General features: G+C 48.9%; 2 protein-coding genes across 4 annotated transcripts in view; one reads left to right on the top strand and one right to left on the bottom strand.

Moving 5' to 3' along the window:
• The window catches only part of CASKIN2 (CASK interacting protein 2), a 77,589-nt gene that overhangs the window by 20,823 nt on the left and 35,967 nt on the right, over positions 1–20,799 (top strand). Inside the window, exon 1 of one of the 2 annotated variants that reach the window (XM_065034027.1) lies at positions 19,156–19,270. The exons of the other annotated variant lie outside the window; for it this stretch is intronic. The gene's annotated coding sequence lies outside the window, so the exon portion shown is untranslated. Of the gene's footprint in view, positions 1–19,155; positions 19,271–20,799 lie in introns of those variants that run through there. 2 annotated transcript variants of the gene reach the window in all.
• Positions 1,864–11,121, bottom strand: MCHR1 (melanin concentrating hormone receptor 1). Of its 2 annotated transcripts, none has more exons than XM_005503074.3 (2): positions 10,538–11,121; positions 1,864–7,030 (listed from the first exon to the last, which is right to left on the bottom strand). In XM_005503074.3, exons 1-2 carry the CDS (start codon positions 10,593–10,595, stop codon positions 5,982–5,984), a joined length of 1,107 nt encoding a protein of 368 aa, XP_005503131.1. In that variant the 5' UTR covers positions 10,596–11,121; the 3' UTR covers positions 1,864–5,981. The 2 variants fall into 2 exon arrangements, with proteins under 2 accessions (XP_005503131.1, XP_021144151.1); XM_021288476.2 differs by having other exon boundaries at positions 1,865–7,027; positions 10,538–11,119.

Below are 20,799 nucleotides of genomic sequence, written 5' to 3'. Positions count from 1 at the left end.
CTCAGTTTTCTGCTCTCACATGTACCCAGGTTGGCACTGAAGCTGCAGAGGAGGAGGAGCTGCCCTTCTACTGCAAAGGAGTTTGAGGATAAGGGGATATCTGGGGATTTAGGTCCTTATACTGGTTCTTGTAAGAACTAACTATCCAGACTGGCCTCTTCTCCCATCCTGTAGCCTTCAGTGTACCAGAAGATGAGTAGAACTAGAGCTAAAGCCAAAACTTGACTGTACTCAGCCTAGTCCTTTTCCCAGCTGCACAGAGAGCTGGTCTGCTCTCCTTCCCTCTAAAACCAGGAGTAATTAGCTATGCTGTGGCAACATAATGAACAGCGGGCTGAATTTGCTGGGTAAAGCCTCCCTGAGCACACAGGATACATCCTAATTACCCTGATTGGGCCATTATGATGCAAGGTAGATGAGGAGATGCTGGAATGTTGTTTTGCTTTTTTTCTTTTACCCTGAGTCTGAGAGCATTGGGAAAAGAAGGGGGAGGTCTCATTAAAATCCCCCCAGGAAAGACACACAATTTATTTCACGCCAAACAATTGATGTTTCCCATGCTGCAAAAAGACTGAATATTAATTCTAGCAAATGGGTCCGTTCTCATTGAGCTGCCAGTGTTCTTAAACCTAGAGCTTGTGTCAGTGCTGGCTGGGGGCTGTGTCTTGGCACAACGCGTCTCGGCCTCGAGCGACTGTTTCTGTGCTTTCTGCAGTGGCAGTGGTTGGCTGGAGAAAAGTGTCTGTACTTGAGTAAAAGCAAAGGACAGGCAACTTGTTCATACTCCAAGAGGTGACATTTTACTCTTTTTCTCCTTTCAAGTAATTTCTGTGTTGATAAAATGACAAATTTATGTTGCCGGAGCACTTGGATGTCTAAATTGGGGATTATGATTTAGGAAGTTGTAACAACTTGAGCTTTAAAAAAAAACAAACAAACAACTCAAACCAAAACAACACACAAAAAAACCAAACAGCAACAGAAAAGGGGCTGGAATTAAATTCCCAAAATGCTTTGTGGAAGTTGAAATCCAAAGTCTTAATTAATGAGCAGACAGGAGGGAGGACAGAGGGCTGATGTGAACAGTCCTTTCAAAACCTGTTTCCATTTCTTGGTGGGAGGGACCTGGCTGCTGGAGAAGATGCACCTCCAAGAACCAACCTCCTCATGGAATGAGCCAACAAGAGCTTGGAGAAGCTTTCACTAGTGATGACTTCAACCACCATTTCCATCACCATGTGCTTAACCCTATCAAGTGCCAAAATGTATACAAAAATGTTCGTGTTTCCTGAGGCTGTGGTGGGCTGTGGGTGTGTGGAGTGCCGCTCCTGGACAAGGCAGGAGTCTTCTCCTTGCTGTGGCTGCGTAAGGATTTCTCCTCTGAAGTGTCTGGCAGAGCAGGGAATTGTAGCCTGGCATCTCCAAGCTGTTGTGCTTCCAGCAGCATGTGTAGGAAGATAATTGTAATAGCTCCTTCAGACAGGCAACTTAATAATAACTGAACGGCAGAATAATTAAAATGATGTCACCGACTCTAAGCCTGCCTACCCTGAGTGGGAACCTGCAGGGGACAGAAGAGCACAGGTTGGAGGGAAGGGCTGACTCATCTGTTAACTTAGTTTTAGGTGGAAGGAACAAGGTTTAAGACCTAAACCAAAACCTGTGTGTGTCTGTGTTTAGCTGGGGTAGGGCACAAAAGCTCTAAGAGAAGATAGCATCTGTTGTGCCCTCCTGCAACCAGGGTCTACGTCTCTTAACAAAGGTTTTCCCTCCGGTGATGCAGTGAGTTCCCTGTTCAAATGCTGCCCTGTAAATACAGCTTCAAAATACACTTTGAGGCACCGAAGGGCTCCTGGAGATGGGGGCTGTAGATGAGACATCCCTCCACTTTGACTGCTCTGCTGTGGGTGATGCTTTCCTGTGTTCTGCCCCCTCCCCAGCCCCACAGCAGGGATGGAGCTGGTGGAAAGGCTACAGGGGGGTGGGAGGGTTTAGCTGTGTTGTTTTGCTAATGGGAGGTGAGTGAGAAAGGGCATCATGGTGTGGTCCCTGCATCTGGCAGGAGGGCTAATGCGGAGTGAGTGGGCTGGGAATGTATCTGTACCTGCCACGTGGCTTCTCTCCCACCAGTGAGCATGCTGAATAAAATGAGTTCAATTAGCAGCCCAGGAGGATTGATGAAACGTGATTAGTCAGGTTCTGGCTGTGTCCCAGGGGCCAGTGAGTCACCTCACCTTTCCCTCCTCCCCACCCAGCAGCAGCCAGTGTTGTGCTTGTTCTCCATCACAGCTGCAGTCTGCTCCTGGGCAGGTTTAACTGGGAGAGACTTCAGGTGGACAAGGCTGTCTGGGGAAGGATGCCACCAGCCTGTCACCCGGCAGGGCTTTGGGGACCTCAGCTCCAGCTTGTCCTTTGGGCTGGCTTGGCACAGCTGTGTCTGTGGGGAAGGCAGGAGTGGATGTGGGGATCTGTAAAGTGAGAAAGGTGAGAAGGGTGAGCCAGGGGCTGAACCTTGCAGTGAGCAGCCAAGCAGGGTCTGTCGCTAGCTGGGAAAGCAGGAGTAAGCGACTGGACCATCTGCCCTTTGTGGGAGTTTGTCAAGAGCGGAGCTGTGACATGTGGCTTCAGTCGCACCTCTAAGGACAAGGAGGGGAAGAGGAGGGGGTGGAGAGTGAACCCATCTGTTTTCCTGCTGCCTGACAAGGCAGCTCATGAACACACAGAAAAAGTGCTGGCAAAAGGAGCCGAGGAAATTTGTCTCATCCAGTGTGGCAAGCTGCTCTTCTGAACAACTAGATGGCATAGTTTCTTTCACCCTTTGGTTTTGGGAGTGCTTTTCCCCCAGGTTTTTCAGCTGGATTTCCCTTAGTTTCTCTCAAGTGAGAGAGACAACAGGCTGTGTACGGGAGGCAGGGCTGCGGGAAACACCACGTTATCTCTGTGCTCTTCTCATCGCACCTTTCAGACGGGCCTCACAGCTCTTCAGCTGCCTGTCTCCACCTGAGTAGCTGCGTTCTTTTCTACTTAGCCATACCTTTTATTCCCAATACCTTTTATTGAGGGTCTGCAATCAATAACTGAGGCACTGAGATGGGGGGTGCGGGGGAATTACATAATGAATACAAAGAGCCAAATAGACAAAGAGGTAAAACTGAACACAAACCAGAACATAAACAGACTCTCTGACTTAACAAAACTGGCTCTGAAATATAGGGGAAAAGGAGTAGGGTGTTTAGAATAGGTCACACCAAGGTGCACAGAGACTGTAGAGCTATTGGAAGTCCTTACCTTATCCCTTACGTAGAGGGACACCTCTGATGTTTGATCAAAAGGTTCGTGTTCAAAGGAGAGGCTTTTGTTCATCGTGCTCTGTGCTTTGGGGTGATTTAGGGAAGATGGAAAAAGCTGCCTGTGTTCTTTGCTAGTTTCCTTTGTCTGTACCTCTTTTTCCAGTCTCCCAGCACATCCCCATGCATCCGCATCTTCCCAAGGTACATTTGCTGGAGCTTTTATGGGTATATATGGAAAGAAATGGGACCCCACTTCCAGCATTGGGACATCTGAACTAGGAAACCCCTTGGGGACAGGCAGGAGGAACAGGAGGGAGTGGAAACCATGAGCCCTTGCAGGGTGGTGGGAAGGGCCAGGTGCTTCTGCTGGGCCACCAACTAAATTAGAAGCCTCAAAGCTTGGAGCAGGTCTCTCTAGCATGACTTTCCCCTTCACATAAATGGGATCTAAAAGGACTTCAGGCTGGCAAGATGGTTGTGTACTGTGCCTTGGCTGCAGCGTGATGAGATTTGGAAAACATCTATCCCACAAAGATCCTTCCCAGTGTTGCAGCAGCTGGTGCTGACCACCCGTCTTGTTTAGCCCACAGTGGCCCTGTGGTTTTTAGCACGTGGCTTGGCCACATTACATCAGACTGATTCACTTAAGACTGGAGCAGACTAGTGTTCAACCATAAACACCTTTACTGTAAATGAGATAATATCTTCAGTGTGCTGCCCTCTGAGAGCCCTGACAATCCAGTCTGCTTTCACTTTCCTCATTGCTGGTATTAAAGGAGAAAAATAACCCCAACAGCACGCCCAACCATCACCACCTCCTCTCACAGGGAAGCATACCAGTCCTCCCCTTAACTTCCTTATGGGAGAGAGGGAGCACAATAGCTTCCCGTGTCCTGAGAGCATGTCTGGCTTGGCACAGCACGCATTGTCCTCGACCTTTGCTCCTGAGCACTTTGGGGAAAGTACTGAACAAAGAGCAAATCAGCTCCATGAAAACCAGCACAGGTGAAAATTCCTAGCAGTTAAAATGTCATAAAGCTTGAAAGCTCTGCTTTTATCTGTCTGGCTTTATTGCCCAGGGGTGAAAAATTTATAAGATACCGTACAGTCAGGGTGTGGATGTGCTGCTGCAGTGGGTGCCGGTTGACAGAGCCTGGAATGAAAATACAGAGACCCCGCTATGCGGGTGGTTCGGTGACTCAAAAAGCAACGCGCTGTGTCTGATGTTGCTGGAAGTGCCGGTGTTGCGCACTGGCCTGCTCTGACCGCTGGAGGTGAGTCAATGTTCTCTGCAGGATGAAGACTCAGGTGTTGGCTGTGCCTAAAACCACCGTGAGTGTGCGTGGGGGCGTGTTGGGTGCAGCTGTTAGTGTGTGTGGCTTTGGTGTTCGTGTGTAGGTGGGACAGTTTTGCTGTGTGAGGGTGAATTTCTGTTCTGGGTGTACTGTGGGTGGCTGGTGGCATGAAACCATAAGCGTGGTAACAAATTTTGTGCTGTCTGATGTTTTTAATTCTTCATTATATTAAACCCATCTACAGTAACCAGTTTCTTCATGTTTGACATAACGTTGAACAATGCCTGCACGGTCCCCTGGGCAGGCTATCAGTGTAATCCCCCGCGTTTAGCTGATCCGTGCTGTCTTTATGTAATGAGCAAAGTTGTTTCCTAATCTGTGACCGTTAAAGCTGCATTTACAAATCAGACATTTAATTTTCCTTCTTTTAACTTTGTAAAGCATTTGTTATTCTGAGGAAGCTGCATAAGCAGCTCTGCTTCCCCTGAGCTGCCTTTTCACATCTTCTTGCTCCACAGATCTATGCACATTGTGGTTTTTAGTTGTGTTTAAAACCCTCTTCCTGGGGTTGCCTGATGGCCATGCAGACTGTGAGGCACAAGAGCAGCATGAGGAACTAGCAGTGCAAAAATCGGCTCATTGGCATGAAAAGCCACAAAGCTGGTGTTAGCAGCAGTAGTTTTGATAATCATTTGCAGTCCCTTGAAGCAGTACAATTGTTATCTGCCTGATTTTGCTTGAAATGTTTAGTATTAGCATGAAAATTAGCCAGTTCTTGAAAAGAGCTTGGTTGCCAAACAATGCAACCCACTGGAGGCAGATGTGGCTGGACCAAGAAGCCAAGTGGCAGACCTAGGTGAGACTTCTGGCCCCACGATCTCTCTCTGCTGTTTGCTTCTAGGATGTGAGCACAACCATCAAAGTTTTCAGGTCAGATTTCTTACCAAAAAGAAGTATATGATATTGTGTTTCAAATGTTCAAGTTTTGAATGAAGGAGCTCTGTATTGGCATGCTGCTTGGGAATCCTGGTCAGGCCAAGAGGCGGGGAATCACTGGGCAGTGTTGTTGGTGGAGGTTTCACTCTTTCAGGGTGAGTGTTCCCCCTTGAAATCCTCTTTCTGTCTTTTCTCTCTTTTCCATCCATCCCCATTGGGGGTCCAGTGTCTTGTGTGACAAAGTCCTCCTGTGCAGAAGTGGAAAGAAGCAGCAGTATGCAGCATCTCACAGGCCAGGGGCAGCGTAGGAGCAGAGCCCTGCAATGAAAAAGGGAGGCACCTGGACTCCTGCAGGTGGAAGCTTGTAGTTCACACGCTTCATCGAGAGTTGCCTGAAGCTGCTACTTCTCCATGAACTTACAGACCTGAAGGCTTTCTGCTGTGGTCGCTTTGGAGTGCCCTAGTGAACAGCCACAGTCACGGGCAGTGAACGTGGGGAAAAGTCATCCAGAAACTGAGTCTGCTGGGTGGATTCTGGTGCTAGTTTCAGACATACGCTGGCCTCTGTCATGCTGTTGTTATTGACAGAGCTGCTGTTGCGACATGGCTCTTTTGCGGGGCGGATGGCCACTAAGAACTGGCGCTTGAAGGTCTCGCTGAGGGCAATGTAGAGGAAGGGGTTGAGGCAACTGTTGGCATAGCCCAAGCTAATGGCAAAGTTGTAGGCATAAAAGAAGGCCATGGATGGTGTGTCGATGCCGAGGTGAACCAGCTGGAGGATGTAGAAGGGAGCCCAACAAATGAAAAAAGCAGAGCAGATGGCAACTGCCATGCGGGTGACTTTCTTTGTACGTATTCGGAGGCTCCTTTGGGGCAATGGGACCACAGTGGTGGCCATGTGCTGGAGGATCTTAAAATAGACCACACAGATCACGATCAATGGCACAGCAAATGCCAGCATGAACTGATAGAGAGTGAACCAGTAAATATCAGTCTCTGGGTTGGGAAGCAAGAGAGCACAGCGGACGGTTCCATCCTCCAGAGGCATAAGACCTGCGTACATCCACACGGGAATGATGGTCAGGAAGGAGAGGAGCCACACCAAGCAGATGACTAGAGCTGCAACACATGGGGTCCGGACATAGGTAGATTTTAGAGGGTAGACAGTTGCCAGGTAACGGTCCAGTGTCATCACTGTAAGGATGTTGGTGCTGGTGATCTGGCTGTTTGTGTCCAGGGCGGTGATGATAGTGCATAGGGGAGCTCCAAAGTACCATGAGCCATTGCCTAGGAGCTGGTGGATGAGAAAGGGCATACCCAAGAGGAAGAGGAGATCCACAATGGAGAGGTTGAAAATGAAAATGTCAGGCACAGTCTGTTTGCATCTCAGCTTCTTCTTCTTGATGATAGTGTAGATGACAATGAGGTTCCCCACAATGCCCAAGAAACAGATGATGCTGAAGAGGCTGGGCATGATCACGTTGGTGTATGGTGCTGGCTTCTCTGCTGCTGCCAAAACAAACCAAAGCAGTGAGTGCAACCCAGAGGCAACCCCTTGACATCTGTGTGCCTGCCCTGTCCTGCAGCTGGATCCCCCTCAAAGATGTAGCTTGGAATGATGTTTAAGACCCCCTGCGGCACTCGGAGAGGCTTAGCTGGGGCTTTGACACTTCCTTCTCTGCCACTCAGTGTGTGCAGCATGCCATCCAAATCTGGCCATGTGCAGGCATCTTTCCTCAGCTCCTCTGATGTACTTCTGTCCTGCCCTGAAACTCCCCAGCTCTTTTTTGGGTGACTAACATCAGACTGGTGTGCCTCTGTACTCACCAGTGTCTGACAGAGTTGATAATAACTTGTATTCTGGGGAGTGCTGGGTGTCCAGCCATTTTTGGGAGGAGTGGGTAAGGCAGCTGGTGCTTTGCACATGGAAGAAGTGAAGCCTCTATGTGGGTGCTGAAATCCAGATATAGTCAATGCTCAAGCTGTTGTCAGAAAGCTTCAGCTCATCTGTTGGCTGGTTTTATCTATTGTACAGTATGAGGCACAGTTCATTGGCCTTGCAGGCAGATAACTAATGCTTATCTATCTTATCTAACTAATGCTATCTCTTATTGTGAGATGTGGGACTGTACCCTGGCTGTGTCCTAGCCCTGTTGTCAGGATTAGACTAGAGCACATGCTCCTTTCCATGTTCCTTCTGTGCCCTCTCCCTTTCTCTGATTTATTTTCTCAAAAGAAATCCAAGTGTGTGGCCAGACAGGGATTTGGGAATCTGCTTGAGCTGCCTTTCTACAGGGAATGCCCTAGTTATACAAGGAGAAACACATGGCCTAAAGATGCTGTCTCAGAGTTCTGGATGTAGGTGGATTTACAGGGCAAAATTCTTGCCTGATAACACTTAGCTCACCAACACTGATGCTTGACTGTTGATCTTTGTGGGGGGAGGCCCAAACATAATCTAATTCATATTTGCCTTGTTCTTAATCTGGGTTTAAAATGACATTTCGAAGCCATAAAGCCTCAGTGCCAAGCAATGGGGATTTCTGCTCTTGGGTGCAGACGGTGGTGTCCGATGCACTGGTTGTGGTGCTCTCTGTTTTGCAAGACTGCCATGTGTGGTGTGTGATGGAGTCTGAAATCACGCTTCTCAGCTGAGGCAAATCTCATTACTCCTCTCCTATGGGACTTTTTTTTTTACCTAGAGGAAGGCTTTGTGTGAGTTATTTGTGTGGCTGTTTCAAAGACAGGTGTGACAGCTCTGAAGCCTAAACTGCATGTGTCTTGAATTGAATTGCAGATGATTCAATGTGGTGTTTGTTGGAAGTGCTTTCAGTTGCTCTGCTATTCCATCTCCTTAGCAGCCTACACCTGCAGGAGAAGTGGGGAAGTCTCCTCTAACAGAACCTAGGGAAATCTTGACAATGAGATGAAATGAAATAACAGATACTCCTAAGGTGCTGCCTCTGCCAAAGTGGTGTCTGTTTGCTGAGGTGGTGTTTGCTGACTTTGACCTCCAGAATTTTTGAGCACAAGCTTCTCCAGATTTACTCTAGTGTGACAGAGCAGTTTGACTGGGTTGGCAAGGTAACTGAGGCTACACCACTGGCCTGGCCTGTGGCTGGAAAAGTGTGTACAAGAACAACTGTGTGTGATATTTCAGTGTTGTTAGAAGTGGGACATGATGACCTACCACTGCCCCAGTCCTTCTGGCATTAAGAAGTAGCCTGCTTAGGCATAAGCAAGGCCAAGGTCAGAATCCAGTATGCCACACCATTTTATCTGAAAACCTCTATGTAGATGACAGAAAGCAGCCAATGAGGCACAGGAGAACTGGCAGGGGCCTGAAAGTGAAGGCCAGGCTTGGTTGATAAGATAAAAAAGCCTGGACCAGGCTGTTCATGAGGGTTTAAATAGTCCCTTTTCCTCTTGCCTGCTCATCAATACAAGGAAATGCCCCAAGTTACGTGGCTTTTGGTAGATAATACAGTCATCAGCATCCTATTGAGACCTGGTAGTTAATCTTCAGCATCCAGCCTGTGCCTCCCCTGAACATCCAAACAGATCTCACACCTCTTTAATGCCTGAAGACTGCAGACTAGAAATTGGAAGAAAACTACTGTGGTCTTGCTGTTCTGCATGTAGCCATTATGAGTTCTGCTCTCCTCTCTTTTAACCCCAAATTTTATTGTGAATGTTGTGGAAATGGATTGTATGAGTGAAACATAAATGTCACTTGGTTAGCTGGAAACTGGGACAAAATGTCTTTTTCCTGTGGTATAATCAATACAGTGCTCAGGGTGATCCTGTAACATTTGTAATGAGCTCAGCTGGCCTTAAAGCAGAATGTGTGCAAGCCCAAAGGCTTTGTGTGAAAGGCAGGCTGTCTAGTGCTGTAGCATCTTTCCTCCTGTGGGTATTTGTCCAAACAGGGCTTCCAAGTGTTACTAGCTACAGTCATATGTGTATTATAGGCTGGTGTCAAAAGTGCGTGACTATCAACTACTCAAAAGTTATCTTGAGATATGGTTGAATCTGCATTTTCAGTGCTGCTTCTGTGCATGTCCAAGTGGCTGTATTTTGTTTACTGAAACAGCTACTTCAGGCATTGATTTGTCCTTGCCTGTAGATCTGTGGCTGCCCTGATACTCTTTCTAAAAGTCCCCAAGTGGGACTGCACTGTGTGAGCTGAATGACGACTGGCCTCATTTTTTTTTTATTCTGAGGTGATTGTTGTCCTCAGCCATGCCCAGATATATAAGAAACTACTTCTTTACTGCATTTCAGAAGGAAGCACATAAAGTACACTTTCAGTTACAAAAGACATGTTAGTGGAGAGGTAGTTAAAGGCCACATATAAAACATCTTCTGTTGAAGTGTTTCACCTACTTGCACCATTGAGAACTAGCCTGCCTGACCCTAAACCTTTGATTTTTGGGAACAACAGTAACGTGGAGAAAATAGACTACTGAGGATTTCTGCTTCCCTCTCTATTGGTGTCTTGTGTTCTCTGTTTCTTGTTCCTCAATCTGTTCAGCTGGTCTAGTAAGACCAACAGGCTGTTGGAGTTATTACTGCCTCTCAACCAAAAGGTGATGATGAATCGCTTCAAGCCACTGGAGCCAGGGGTGGTTTATACCGGGGCTTCATCTTGGTGCTGTGTGGTGTCCCGGGAGGGTGGGCTTGGGCCCGGGGCCCCTCCGCAGCCCCCGGGGGGTCAGTCCCGTCCCGCCCGCTCGGGCCCGGAGCTGTCCGCCCTCGGGTGCTGAAGGCGGCTCACCCTGGCGGGCACCCCGGGGATGTGTGTGGGGGGGGTTTCTGTGCCCCTTTTCTCATCCTCATCCACTTCATAGGGTCCCGGTCGGCCCCTCAGCCCCGCCGGGCTCAGCACTGCAGAGCAGCGCAAGAGTCATGTGCAGCCGGACTGTCCCCCACAAAGCTCCCCGCATCCCCGGCCCGGCCCCAGCGCCGTGCCCCCGCCGGACAGGTGCGCGTCCGCCCCGCGCAGCCCCTGCTCACCTGAGCCGTTCCGAGCCTCCGGCGCGGAGAAGTTACGGGAGGAGTTAGCGGGGGCCATGGCCGTGAGTCCCGGTGCCACGGACGGGGAAAACTGGGCAAGTTCCCTCGGTAGATCTGCGGCAGCGATGGGGTGGGGGGGCTTCCTTTTCCCCGGCAGGGCGGACCGGGGGCCAGGCAGAGTGTGGGAGGCAGGAGCCGTCCTGCAGCCGGGGAGCAGAGGCTGCGGCTCGGCTACGCTGCGCTCCGCTCGCCCACTCCCGCCCCGCCGAGCCTGGAGCAGGTACTGACATCAAAGAGCAGCTGACTCCACCAGCCACGTCGTTTGAGAGCATCCCTCCACCGCCGTCGGGTGGTAGGGAGTGCAGGAGCTGGGGAGCTGCCCTCCCGCTGTGGTGAGGGGGCACTCCCGGGCGGGGGCTGGGCAGTGTCTCGGTAGGGCTGCGGTGAGCACCCCTTCACATCACTTGCCGCCCACGAAGGGATGGCTAGGATCTGTGCCCTTCTAATTACAGCCAGCCTGCTCTTGCTATCGTCAGTAGGAGAGGAATAGCAAATTTTGTCTTTAAAGTAGCTCTGATCTCCTGCCTTTGGTGTATGTCTTTCTCTCTTGCAGAGACACAGTTTTCATCTCTGAGTCACAGGCACATCCCCACTAATGGGGCTGGGGAACATCAAGGCCCTAAGTTACCCACTGAAAACTCTGTTGCTTTGACCCTCTGACGCCTCTAACACTAATTCCAACCTGAGACGTTTCTGTTGTAATAATTCTCCGCTGTTTTCTGCTGTTCTACTTCTTGTCACAGATCATTTGCTGCCTAGCTCCAGAAATTACCTCTATTGCTAGCTCAGACTTTGTGTTCTATTTTTTGACCTTAAAAGTACTAGGCAAGAACCCCGTTGGTTTATGAGAAACCGCTGTGGCCTTTTTCTGTGCTTTGCTAGAGCAATAGTCTGCTCTTTTTTGTGGCTTTGAGGTGATTATTTTGTTTTGATTCCTGTCCACTTATTTATGCATGAGTTGAGTTCCTCCATTATGGTTTGATAAATCACATTACCAGGGTGAAAGGATCATTCTGTACCTCTGAGCATTTCCTGCACTGAAAAAGTATGATATCCTGTCAGAAATCATGTCAGAAGTCTGAAAGAAACCCAGCAGCAACAGAGCCCTTTTCCCTGTGGTTGAGGGTAGTGTACAGGATGGGGTTTGCTTTATAAAACTAAATGTCTGTCTGGAAATCTCCCTTGCTTCTATCTCTTTCTCTGTAGTTTCAAAGGCTGGCATCAGCTGTAGGGACCATTTTTTGGAGCTTCATAAGGCTGTATAAATAAGGGCTAGAAATAATTTACCATTAAAAATGAGGCTTGGCATACGTACCACCAGCAGTCCCAGCGTGGGCTGTAAACCAGATGTGGCAGCAGCATTTTCAGTATGGACCTTTTCCTATATAAGCCAAAGGAGTTTATCATTATTAGGATGTCCTCTAGTGGACCAGCAGTAGACAGAGTTCTGGAGCATATTTCACCCAGGCATTGTAGCTCTTGGGATCTGGAGACGTGCTGTTCTACTATGAGACTTTTGCTGACTATCTGGAGTTGCCTCACTGATTTGCCCAAGAGGTTTTTCCCTAATGAATATCTATGATATATAAGGCAGTTTTGAACCTGCACAGCTTGAGAAAAAATGGTGTTTCTCACTCAATATTTTCTTAAAAGTCTTTTTTTTTTCTTCTCTCCTCTTGGGTGAAACTTAGTGCCTGTTTATATGGGGTTACTACTGCAAAACACACCGTGGTTTGTGTGTAGGTGTGATGAGCTAAGGCAGGAGAGCTATTGTGAACAGGGTGCTGTGCTCTGCAGTGAATGCCCTTGTATAATTTTGCTTAATCCAGTCTTGAAGTACAGAGTATGAACGTTTGCATGGGAAACTGGTGGGCAGCTGCTACTGCAAACATTGTCACTGAGTAGACAAGCTCCTACTCACTCTCCCTGGAGAGGAACTAGTTATCTTATAGCTTTCAAAGAAAGAATTTGACATTTAAATTTAGCAGCTTCCAAAGCACAGCATTATTTTTAATTTGCAATCTCAAATATTGCTGTTCACTTAAAAACTGCCTTGCATTTGAAGAAGCTGCAATTCCTTTTTCTCAGCTGTGGGGGCATGATAAACCACAGCCACATCATCCCTGGTGCACACATGTCACCGCTGCGGTGACAAAGCCATGCTCAACGTGTGAGATTCACTTCACCAGCATGGCTATGTGACTGTTTTATTACTGGGCTTTTATATTAAGAACTTGATGGGGTTTGCTTCTCTCTTTTTGCTATATCAATAATCTATGGAAGTTCTTGCCCCAAAGAGGGGCTTGTGTTTATAGAACCAGCCCCACCAATTTGAAGGGATTGAGGGAAGGAGAGGAGTATTAACCACAGCAATTGGTGATGTGCAGCCTGTGCACAGAGCTCACAGTCACCAGGAGGAGAAGGTACGGTAATCTGCTTATTATCTGGCTGAACACTTGAAGTCAGCAGCTCTCTGAAGGACTGGTTCTGTGAGTGCTCATCTACTGGAAACTGCAGCAGGAACGAACTCTCAAGGGACCTTGGGATGTAGCTGAGGACTTGTACTAACACTCCATGTAATTACAAGGAAGATTGAGGCACTAACCCCTTGAAAACACATCTTAAAAGAGAGATATATTAATTAACATTTAAGAAAGGAACTGTCATCTCGACAGCCTAATGATGTAGATAAAGGTGTGGAAATTGAGTTCAGCCCTTGAACATAAAAGAAAAAAAATTACTTTTTCCTACAAACTTGGCATCATCAGTACCCTGAGACCATCCTGTCTGCAACATCACTGTTATGAAGAAAGATAGTAATCTTCCAAGGCTGCTGCTAGGCATATTCTGCAACTAGGGAATGAATCTGGCTGGTCTAACAGTAGTTTAACCCTGAAAGGCTCTTGCATTTCACTAATGAGTTATATTTCTTGCATCTGTCCCAGCTGGAGATCCTGTCTTACGCAACACAAGTAGACCACATCATCCCGTGGGGCAGAACAGACTGCCAGCCTCTCTTACCGCGCTACCGAAACCATTTCCCCAGCTCGTTTCACCAAATACTTTCTCATTAAATGGAGACTTTCTCATTTGCTAAATATTTATTTAGCGTCTAGCTACTGCTCTGATTTACACTCTGGAGAAAGGAGCCTCCACTAAAAGCCAAGCTGCAAATCCTCTAACTCACCAGTCTCCTTATGACTTATAGAACAAGCCTCTGCATTTTTATTGCTTAGCTCTTTGTTTATATTGATCGAATAGCCTAATGGGTGAAGTTTCACCTTTGCAGTGGCCTTAGGGGTAGGGATGATTTCATTCAGCATGTGTTAGACATGGTGCATCAACCCTCCATACTGACTGAGTACTCAAATATCATTGTGTCTGTCTGGTAGCTGCACATCAGTCTCACTTATCCCTTTTCAGGCGAGATTGGTAAAGTAGTTTCTAACTACTGATCCATTTTGCCTCCTGTGATCCTGGAAAATGACTCTTTGTTATCACTTCTCATCTACAGAGCAAGAAAACATTGTGGCAAAGTTAACTATTTTTCCTAAAGCCACAGGCTGAGCTTGAGGTAAAAAATTTACAGTAATTCTCCCTATATCAGTGCTGTGTTAGGTACCATCTGATCAATCTTCCTGCAATGATTATCCCAGCATAACTGTTTGCATCCTTACAGAGGGATGTGTGCTGAATGGAATTATATGATTAAAAACCAACCAAACGAAACAAGAACCCCACACAACACAGAGACACCAAAAGTTTGAAGGAGTAGCTTCATCAAGGCAACCTGATGGTGACTTGGGTGGTGCTGTCATCCATCTAGATGTGTGCTGCATACGTGGCCTGGTGTTCAGAGAGAAGTTGCTGTCATGTCTTAATGCCTGATTCAGTTCCAATCAGTGCTACAGAGCTACTTTGCTTTCTGTCGTACATGTGCATCTGTAATGAACACACCAGAGTGAATTCGCTTTCTCAGCTGCTTGATAAACTCACATGTGGCTTTACAGGAATGCTTAAATAAACCATCATCTAAACCCTCTTGTTATCCATGCTGGATTTCTAATTAATTAGCACAAACTTGGTATTTATCTGAAACCAGATGACCACCTCCTCTCTTCCCGCAGGATTCCTGCCCTTGAAATGACAGGTCTGAGCTGCCTGGTCAGTCTTGGCTCTTTCTAGTCCCATGCTGCTAATTTGAGGTTTTAGTCTTTGGCCTCTGCCCATCCTGGTTGCTCACAGCGAGCCAAAGGCCGGGGCTGCAGCAGTTTTGTTTTCATTGCTAAAGGTTAGAGGATCCCAGAGACAAAAGCGGAGCCAAAAATAACAAGAAGGGGCCAAGCGGGGCTTGCCCTGTGACGGGGAAGCTGAGAAGCCAGTGAGCTCCAGGGCTGTCCGCTGCCCATGTGCTGAGGTCAGGGATGCGGGTGGGCGCTGGGTGGAAGGGGCAGATCCCATCAGTAGAGACAAGAAGCTGCCGGCAGCTCTGGGCATCCGATAGAAACAGCCAGGAGCCCCCGGGGAGGCAAATCCTGCCGCAGGGTCCAGTGTTAGCCACCGTGCTTCCCTTTCACAAGAACAGGCGTTAGTGCAAGGAGGAGGTAGCTCCAACCTGAATTCCTCCAGAGTCTGGAAAAGGTTTTGGCTCAGATATGTAGTTTGTGCATGGGGCTCAAGAGGAGACAGAGCAGGAGAACTGATGCAGAGGTGTTGATGACCAAGAAGAGATGTCTGCCCAGCCCAGAATGAGCGCTCCGCCACTCTTGTCAATGAGAATGATAGTGTTGAGCTTGGAAATGGAAATTACAGATCTGAGATGAAGCAAAACTAAAAATCCTGAGAGGTTCAAGTCAGGAAGACGAGATAAACTCTAGCCAGTGTCTGGAAAGGGCTGTCACATGAAATTGCAAATCCAAGAGCGAGGATTTGTGACAGAACTAATAAAAAAGAGCTGGTGTTTTATAACAAGAGACTGCAATCCTGATTCTGAGCAGGGGCAGAAGGGGGGAAAGCAGTAATAGCTGAGTTCTGAACTAAAGTACATTGCGAGCCTAAAGTCCTTTAAAGTGTTTGAAACAGCATCTCCCAGGAAATTCTTAGGTTGGAGAAGGCATGGAGAAGTTGGAAACCTGTAAAATGAATAAGCAATTAAATCACAAGTGAGACTGAATTCTTGTGTTGAGAGAGGGGATGATAGTGGTGGTAGCATGGGATGGGAAACCCTCCCGACATGAACCTGCAGCCCCAGGACAAGCTCTGCTCGCTGCAGCAGTTGGGTCGCTGGAGCAGCCAGATGTTTCTTTCCTCTCTGCTTCTCCCCTGGCAAATGAGCCATATGTGCCATGTGCTGCTGCTGGGAGCGAGACGTCTGCCAGGGCTGGAGGCAGAGGCTGAGGGCACCCGGAGAGGTGGGAACCTTTTAAAATTATAATGTGAAAGTAAAATGATGCTCATTTATGAAAACAATAATTGGCAAACTGCTGAGCCCCTTGGGCTGTTAAAGGCTAAGAGCAGACAGACATTTCAGCAACAGCAGTCAGCATTTGTTATCAGCTGGGAGTTCATTAGTTGGAAAGATAGGAGAGGAGCAAGACGTGGGTTTGGTGTGATCTCCCTGTTTAACATGGCTCTAAAAAAGGCAAATGTGATTCTTACAGGGGTCAGGTGAGGTGTTTCCCTGGCAGAAGTTTTTGTTGTTGTGTAAGATGGGGATGAGGCTTCCTCTGCAAACCTGTGTGGATTTTTGGTCTTTTGTGTCCAGGTGTCCACAGAAAGTCAAGTTGCAGAAAGACTAAGCAGGTCAGGACAGATTCAGGGTGCAGGGAGGGGGCTTGGGTGGTGCTGGGGACAGACAGACCTGGTACCATGTCCAGTGTTGTAGGTCAAGCTCACAGAACAAGGTGTTTTCTGAGATGGTGCTTTCTTTCAGGCTCAGTGCAGGTTTCAGGAGAAGGGTTAAACAAGCCAGAAGTTGGCTGGTTTGCTGGTTGCCTTAAAATATTTGAAGAGAGTTCATCTGGATAAAAATCAGCCCAAAATGTTATTTTTGATTGACTCAGTTCCTGGAGGGTTTTGTGGCAGCAGAGAATGCAGATACATCAGTGTGATGCTTTCTAAATGTCCCAGTTTGCTGCGGGGCCTCTTTCCCCTGTCCCTGATTTTTCTTCTGCTGTGTGAGAAGGGCTGTTGGTCTAGAAGGCAATGGAGATATTTCTACTGCCTCCTGCCCTGGGTAATCCCTCTGTGCAAAGGCTTCTTCCCGCATCTCGAGCCACCAGAGTCCTGTGGTTCAGTGCACTCAGCTCATCTTTCCACCAGCACCATGCACAGTAGCCTTGCTCATGCTTGTTTTTGTGGGTATTTTTTTGGGGGGTTTCTTGGGTGTGGGTTGATTGCTTTGTTTTTTTCCCTCTATGCTTTATCTTCCAGACTGGGGTGCAGCCAGTGCATTTGTAAAGCAAATCGAAATGTCTTGTGCAAAATTTTGTATAAAAGCGTCTCTGCATGTATTAATCTGGACTGCTGAGGTTGCAGCCAGGGTTGTCAGCAGACCCAAGAAAACAGACCTATCTCTAGATTCAGGTTCCTTTCCTGTCAGAAAAACATAGTTAATTAAAGCCTTCTCCTGAAAGGAATTTCTTAGCCACACTCCAGGGATAACGAAGTAAAAGCCGTGTCCTTAATCCAGTCCTTTCATCTCCTGGAAATTCCTTCCTCTCCTGTCTCTTTCTCTGTGTCCTGATTGTTAAAAGAAATGAGAAATAATTTCCACTTGGAAAAAACCCAGGACAACAAAACTCCAGCCCAGCTGATCGCGGCAGAAGCCAAGGAGATGGGAGCTGAAAGGAGGGAGCTGTTAATGAAGCATCAGTGGCGAGCCAGGGGCAGGAGCTGGAGCTGGTCCAGATGGCACCGCTAATTCCCTGCGTCCACTTTACATGCGTATTCTCTTGGGAAAGAGCCTGGCCGAGCAGCCGCCCCTGCAGCACTGGTCGGCCGCAGCCTTGCACGCAGCCCTGGGCAGGATTTGCCTGGGTTATTCTAGGCCTCCAAATTGGCTCGTCCGAATTCCCTCCATGGATGGGGAGTGACATCTTACTTGTTGACCATCGAGGGGAAATACAGCCCCAGACTTTGGTTCTTGGCATTGCATTCCTGCAGGGATGCATCAGTGCTCCAGTAGCTGCTGTCCCTCCGGCCATCGCTGCCAGCTTGGACAGGAGGGAGCGGGGTAGCAGGGGGGCTGGGGGAGCAATGGGGCATCTCCCTGATGGCGGAGCGTGCCGTGGCAGTGCCCCATCTGCAGCTTCTCTTCATCCCACTCAACCCGGATATTCGTGTTTCCTGGCCTGACAGATAAGGCGGCCCCGCCATTAATCAGGAGGCCTGGAGAATGGGATCAGCGCGAGGCAGGCGTGCTGCGGAGTTAATCTCCTTTACTCCCCGATGATGGATGGAGCTCATTGCAGGCATTAATCAAGTCTGTGTGTGCGCACTGGGCAAAATGGATTAGACACCGTGCTGTTGGCAGAGGTGCTCCCTGAGTCCCTGGGCAATCCTGAAGGATGTCTGCCGTGGCGGTGCCAGCTGTGGCTGCAGCGCAGTGGTGTGGCACAGGTGACAGAGGGTTTACAGCTGCCAGATCCTGGTGAGAGCTTAGTTAAGTCCCTGCTTCTCTGCCAGCGCTGGCTGTGCCACCATCTGTGAACTGGGCTGGGAGAGGGGGTCCTGTCCATGGCTGGACTGTGCTCGACCCTGGAGCCACTTTTCCAAAATAACCTGTAGAAGCTGCTGAGATGGTTTCAGATGCATCTGAACATCTCCAGTTCCACAGCCCTCAGGTCTGCTTGTTACCTAGAGAAGACCTGGCCACCTGTGCTCAGGCCCAGGGAAGCAGAGGCAACCGGCTAATTCATGGATGTGCTGTAGCATGAATGTCACACCACAAGGAGCAGGGTATGGATTTCCATCTTAGCCATCCCATAACACCTGCTTCTCCCTTAGAAATGAGTGGCTTAGGGTATTCCTGGTGGGCAGCCCCAAGCACTGATCTCTATTGAAGCGATGCCGGTGGCCCACATGCTCCCTGCCGTGCGGCAGCTGGAGGTTATAATGTTCACTGACGGCCAACGAGTTGCGGTTTTCCGATGATTAATGATGCCTTCCTCCTGATGGGAGCCGTTCAGCCTCCAGGCTGCTGGATGATAACAGAGCAGGGTGAAAATGGGGAGTTTCCAGAGTATACCACCCAGCGCAGGGAACTGTGGTCATGGGTCAGTGTGTTCCTTCAGGTTGATTCTGGAAGGTAAATGTGCCTGACCTTCATTTCCAGGATGGGTGCAAGTGGATGGGCAGAACCTAAGAGGTTTATTAACAGACATTTTCCTTTCTCCCTCTGATTTAAGTGCAAAGCCCAACTGACATCAAAGCAACAGAAAGTCTAATCCCATTTTGAATCAGTGCAAGCACACTCAGCGAATGTTAAACAGGGAATCCGGCAGCAGAAAAAAAGGGAGGATTATCTTTAATTTCCTGAGTGAGGGACTGAGCAAAGGAGATGGAGAGAAAAGAAAGGCACAGGAGCAGAAAGAGGTGGCTGTCAGCACAGGGAGGCTGGTGGAGGAGGTTGGGGAGGATGGTGCGAGCAGCAGCACACGTGTGCCTGGAGAGGTGAGTCTGGTGGGAGCCGAGCGCTGGCACGTGGGAAGGCGGCTCCTGCCCGAGCTCCCACGCGGCTGCAGGGGAAGGGGTCGTGCGTGGGGTTTGCTGTGCCGGGGCAGAGGCTGGTGTGGGCTGTAACTCCCAGCTCGCGCGTTTGAGCTGAGGCTGCGGAGCTGATTTTCGAGGGAACTTAGAGCTGAACTCCAGAGTGATGTAACCGAGCACTGGTTACCTGAGGTGGTGTGTGCGAGGGGGATTTCTTTGCTGTAAAAGACTGTAGCTGAGCAGAGCTTCCTAAATCACCTCCAAATCCCTGTTACCTGCTGGAGAGCCAACCCTAGATGCTGTTTACATTGCTGTCTACCACTACCTCTGCTAGGGCAATCACTACTGCTTTACATACTGTGGCTGATATTCAGCTTCACAGGGCACTTACACATGGAGCAGTGTCCAGGGCTGGGATGTGTCTGGGCATTGAAGCCCTCCTGGCAACGATGGCTGCAGGCAGTGGCTGTGCTGTTTGTGGGGTGGGGTTGGAGGTGTCTGAGGCCAAACCAGCCCAAATACTTCTCTGCAAGAGCCTGAGAGCATCCTACAGCATCCTTCTCTTCCTTGTAGGCAGTGCATCTCCCTCTGGATCAATCCCCATAATTTTTTTCCTTGGACTTCCTCCAGTAGCAGCTATTGCCAGGAGGGTTTATAAAGGGCAATGGAGTAAATGCACACATAAGCACCTTGTGTGTCCAGATCCCCTGTCCTTCTCTAGCTTTGCCCTTGATATTGCAGCCAGCAAGGTGGAGTGCTGAGCCAGGTGTGAAATGTCTGTCCTGGATGTAATGTGGGACAGGGTGGCTGCCGGTGCATGAAAGGGTCCCTGGGGGTGAGATGTGACTGCTGGGCACTGGGAACGAGACTGAGACTTGCTGGGATGCTTACAGACAGGACCATAGCCCAGCAGTGGGACACTTCACCTTTCAGCGCCCAGCGAGGCCAGGAGCTATGGGAACGAATGCCAGGAGCTGTCAGAAGGGCTACAGGGGGTGGCTTTATATCTGGGCAGTAACCTGCTTTTTTTGCCTGGGTGCAAGAGGCACCCTGGGGGTTGCAGCAGCAAGTCTTTGAGTCAAGCTGGGCATGTTCCCTGTGGTTTTAAACAGCAGCAAAAGGAGGAGCCTGAGCCACAGCTGAGAAGGGAGAAATGTATCTCCAACCAGCTGGTTCATAACATACTTAAAATGCTTTGGATGTCTGGTATGGGCCTTTGCAGACCTCCTACCGTCTCGCTTGGGGTGAGATATCTGTGACTTTCCAAGTTTGGTTCTCATGGGTGAGACTCGGGAGTGGGAGTCTTGCACTGTTAGATCTTGGAGCTGTGTCTGTCACAGCCTCACCTGGAACCAGTGGTGGCTGTGGATGCTGCTGTGTGCATTGCTCCCGCCAGTGGGGCCGCTTCCCTCCCTGGCAGAAAATGCATCACTTGGAGGTCTTTACCCCATCCTCAAAATAATCTTAGAGAGGGAGGGGTTTGCACAGCTGCT

Source organism: Columba livia, chromosome 18 (genome assembly GCF_036013475.1).
Source record: "Columba livia isolate bColLiv1 breed racing homer chromosome 18, bColLiv1.pat.W.v2, whole genome shotgun sequence".
NCBI lineage: Eukaryota > Metazoa > Chordata > Aves > Columbiformes > Columbidae > Columba > Columba livia.
Note: the sequence above shows the minus strand (reverse complement) of the source record. Positions and strands in the feature narration are given on the sequence as shown.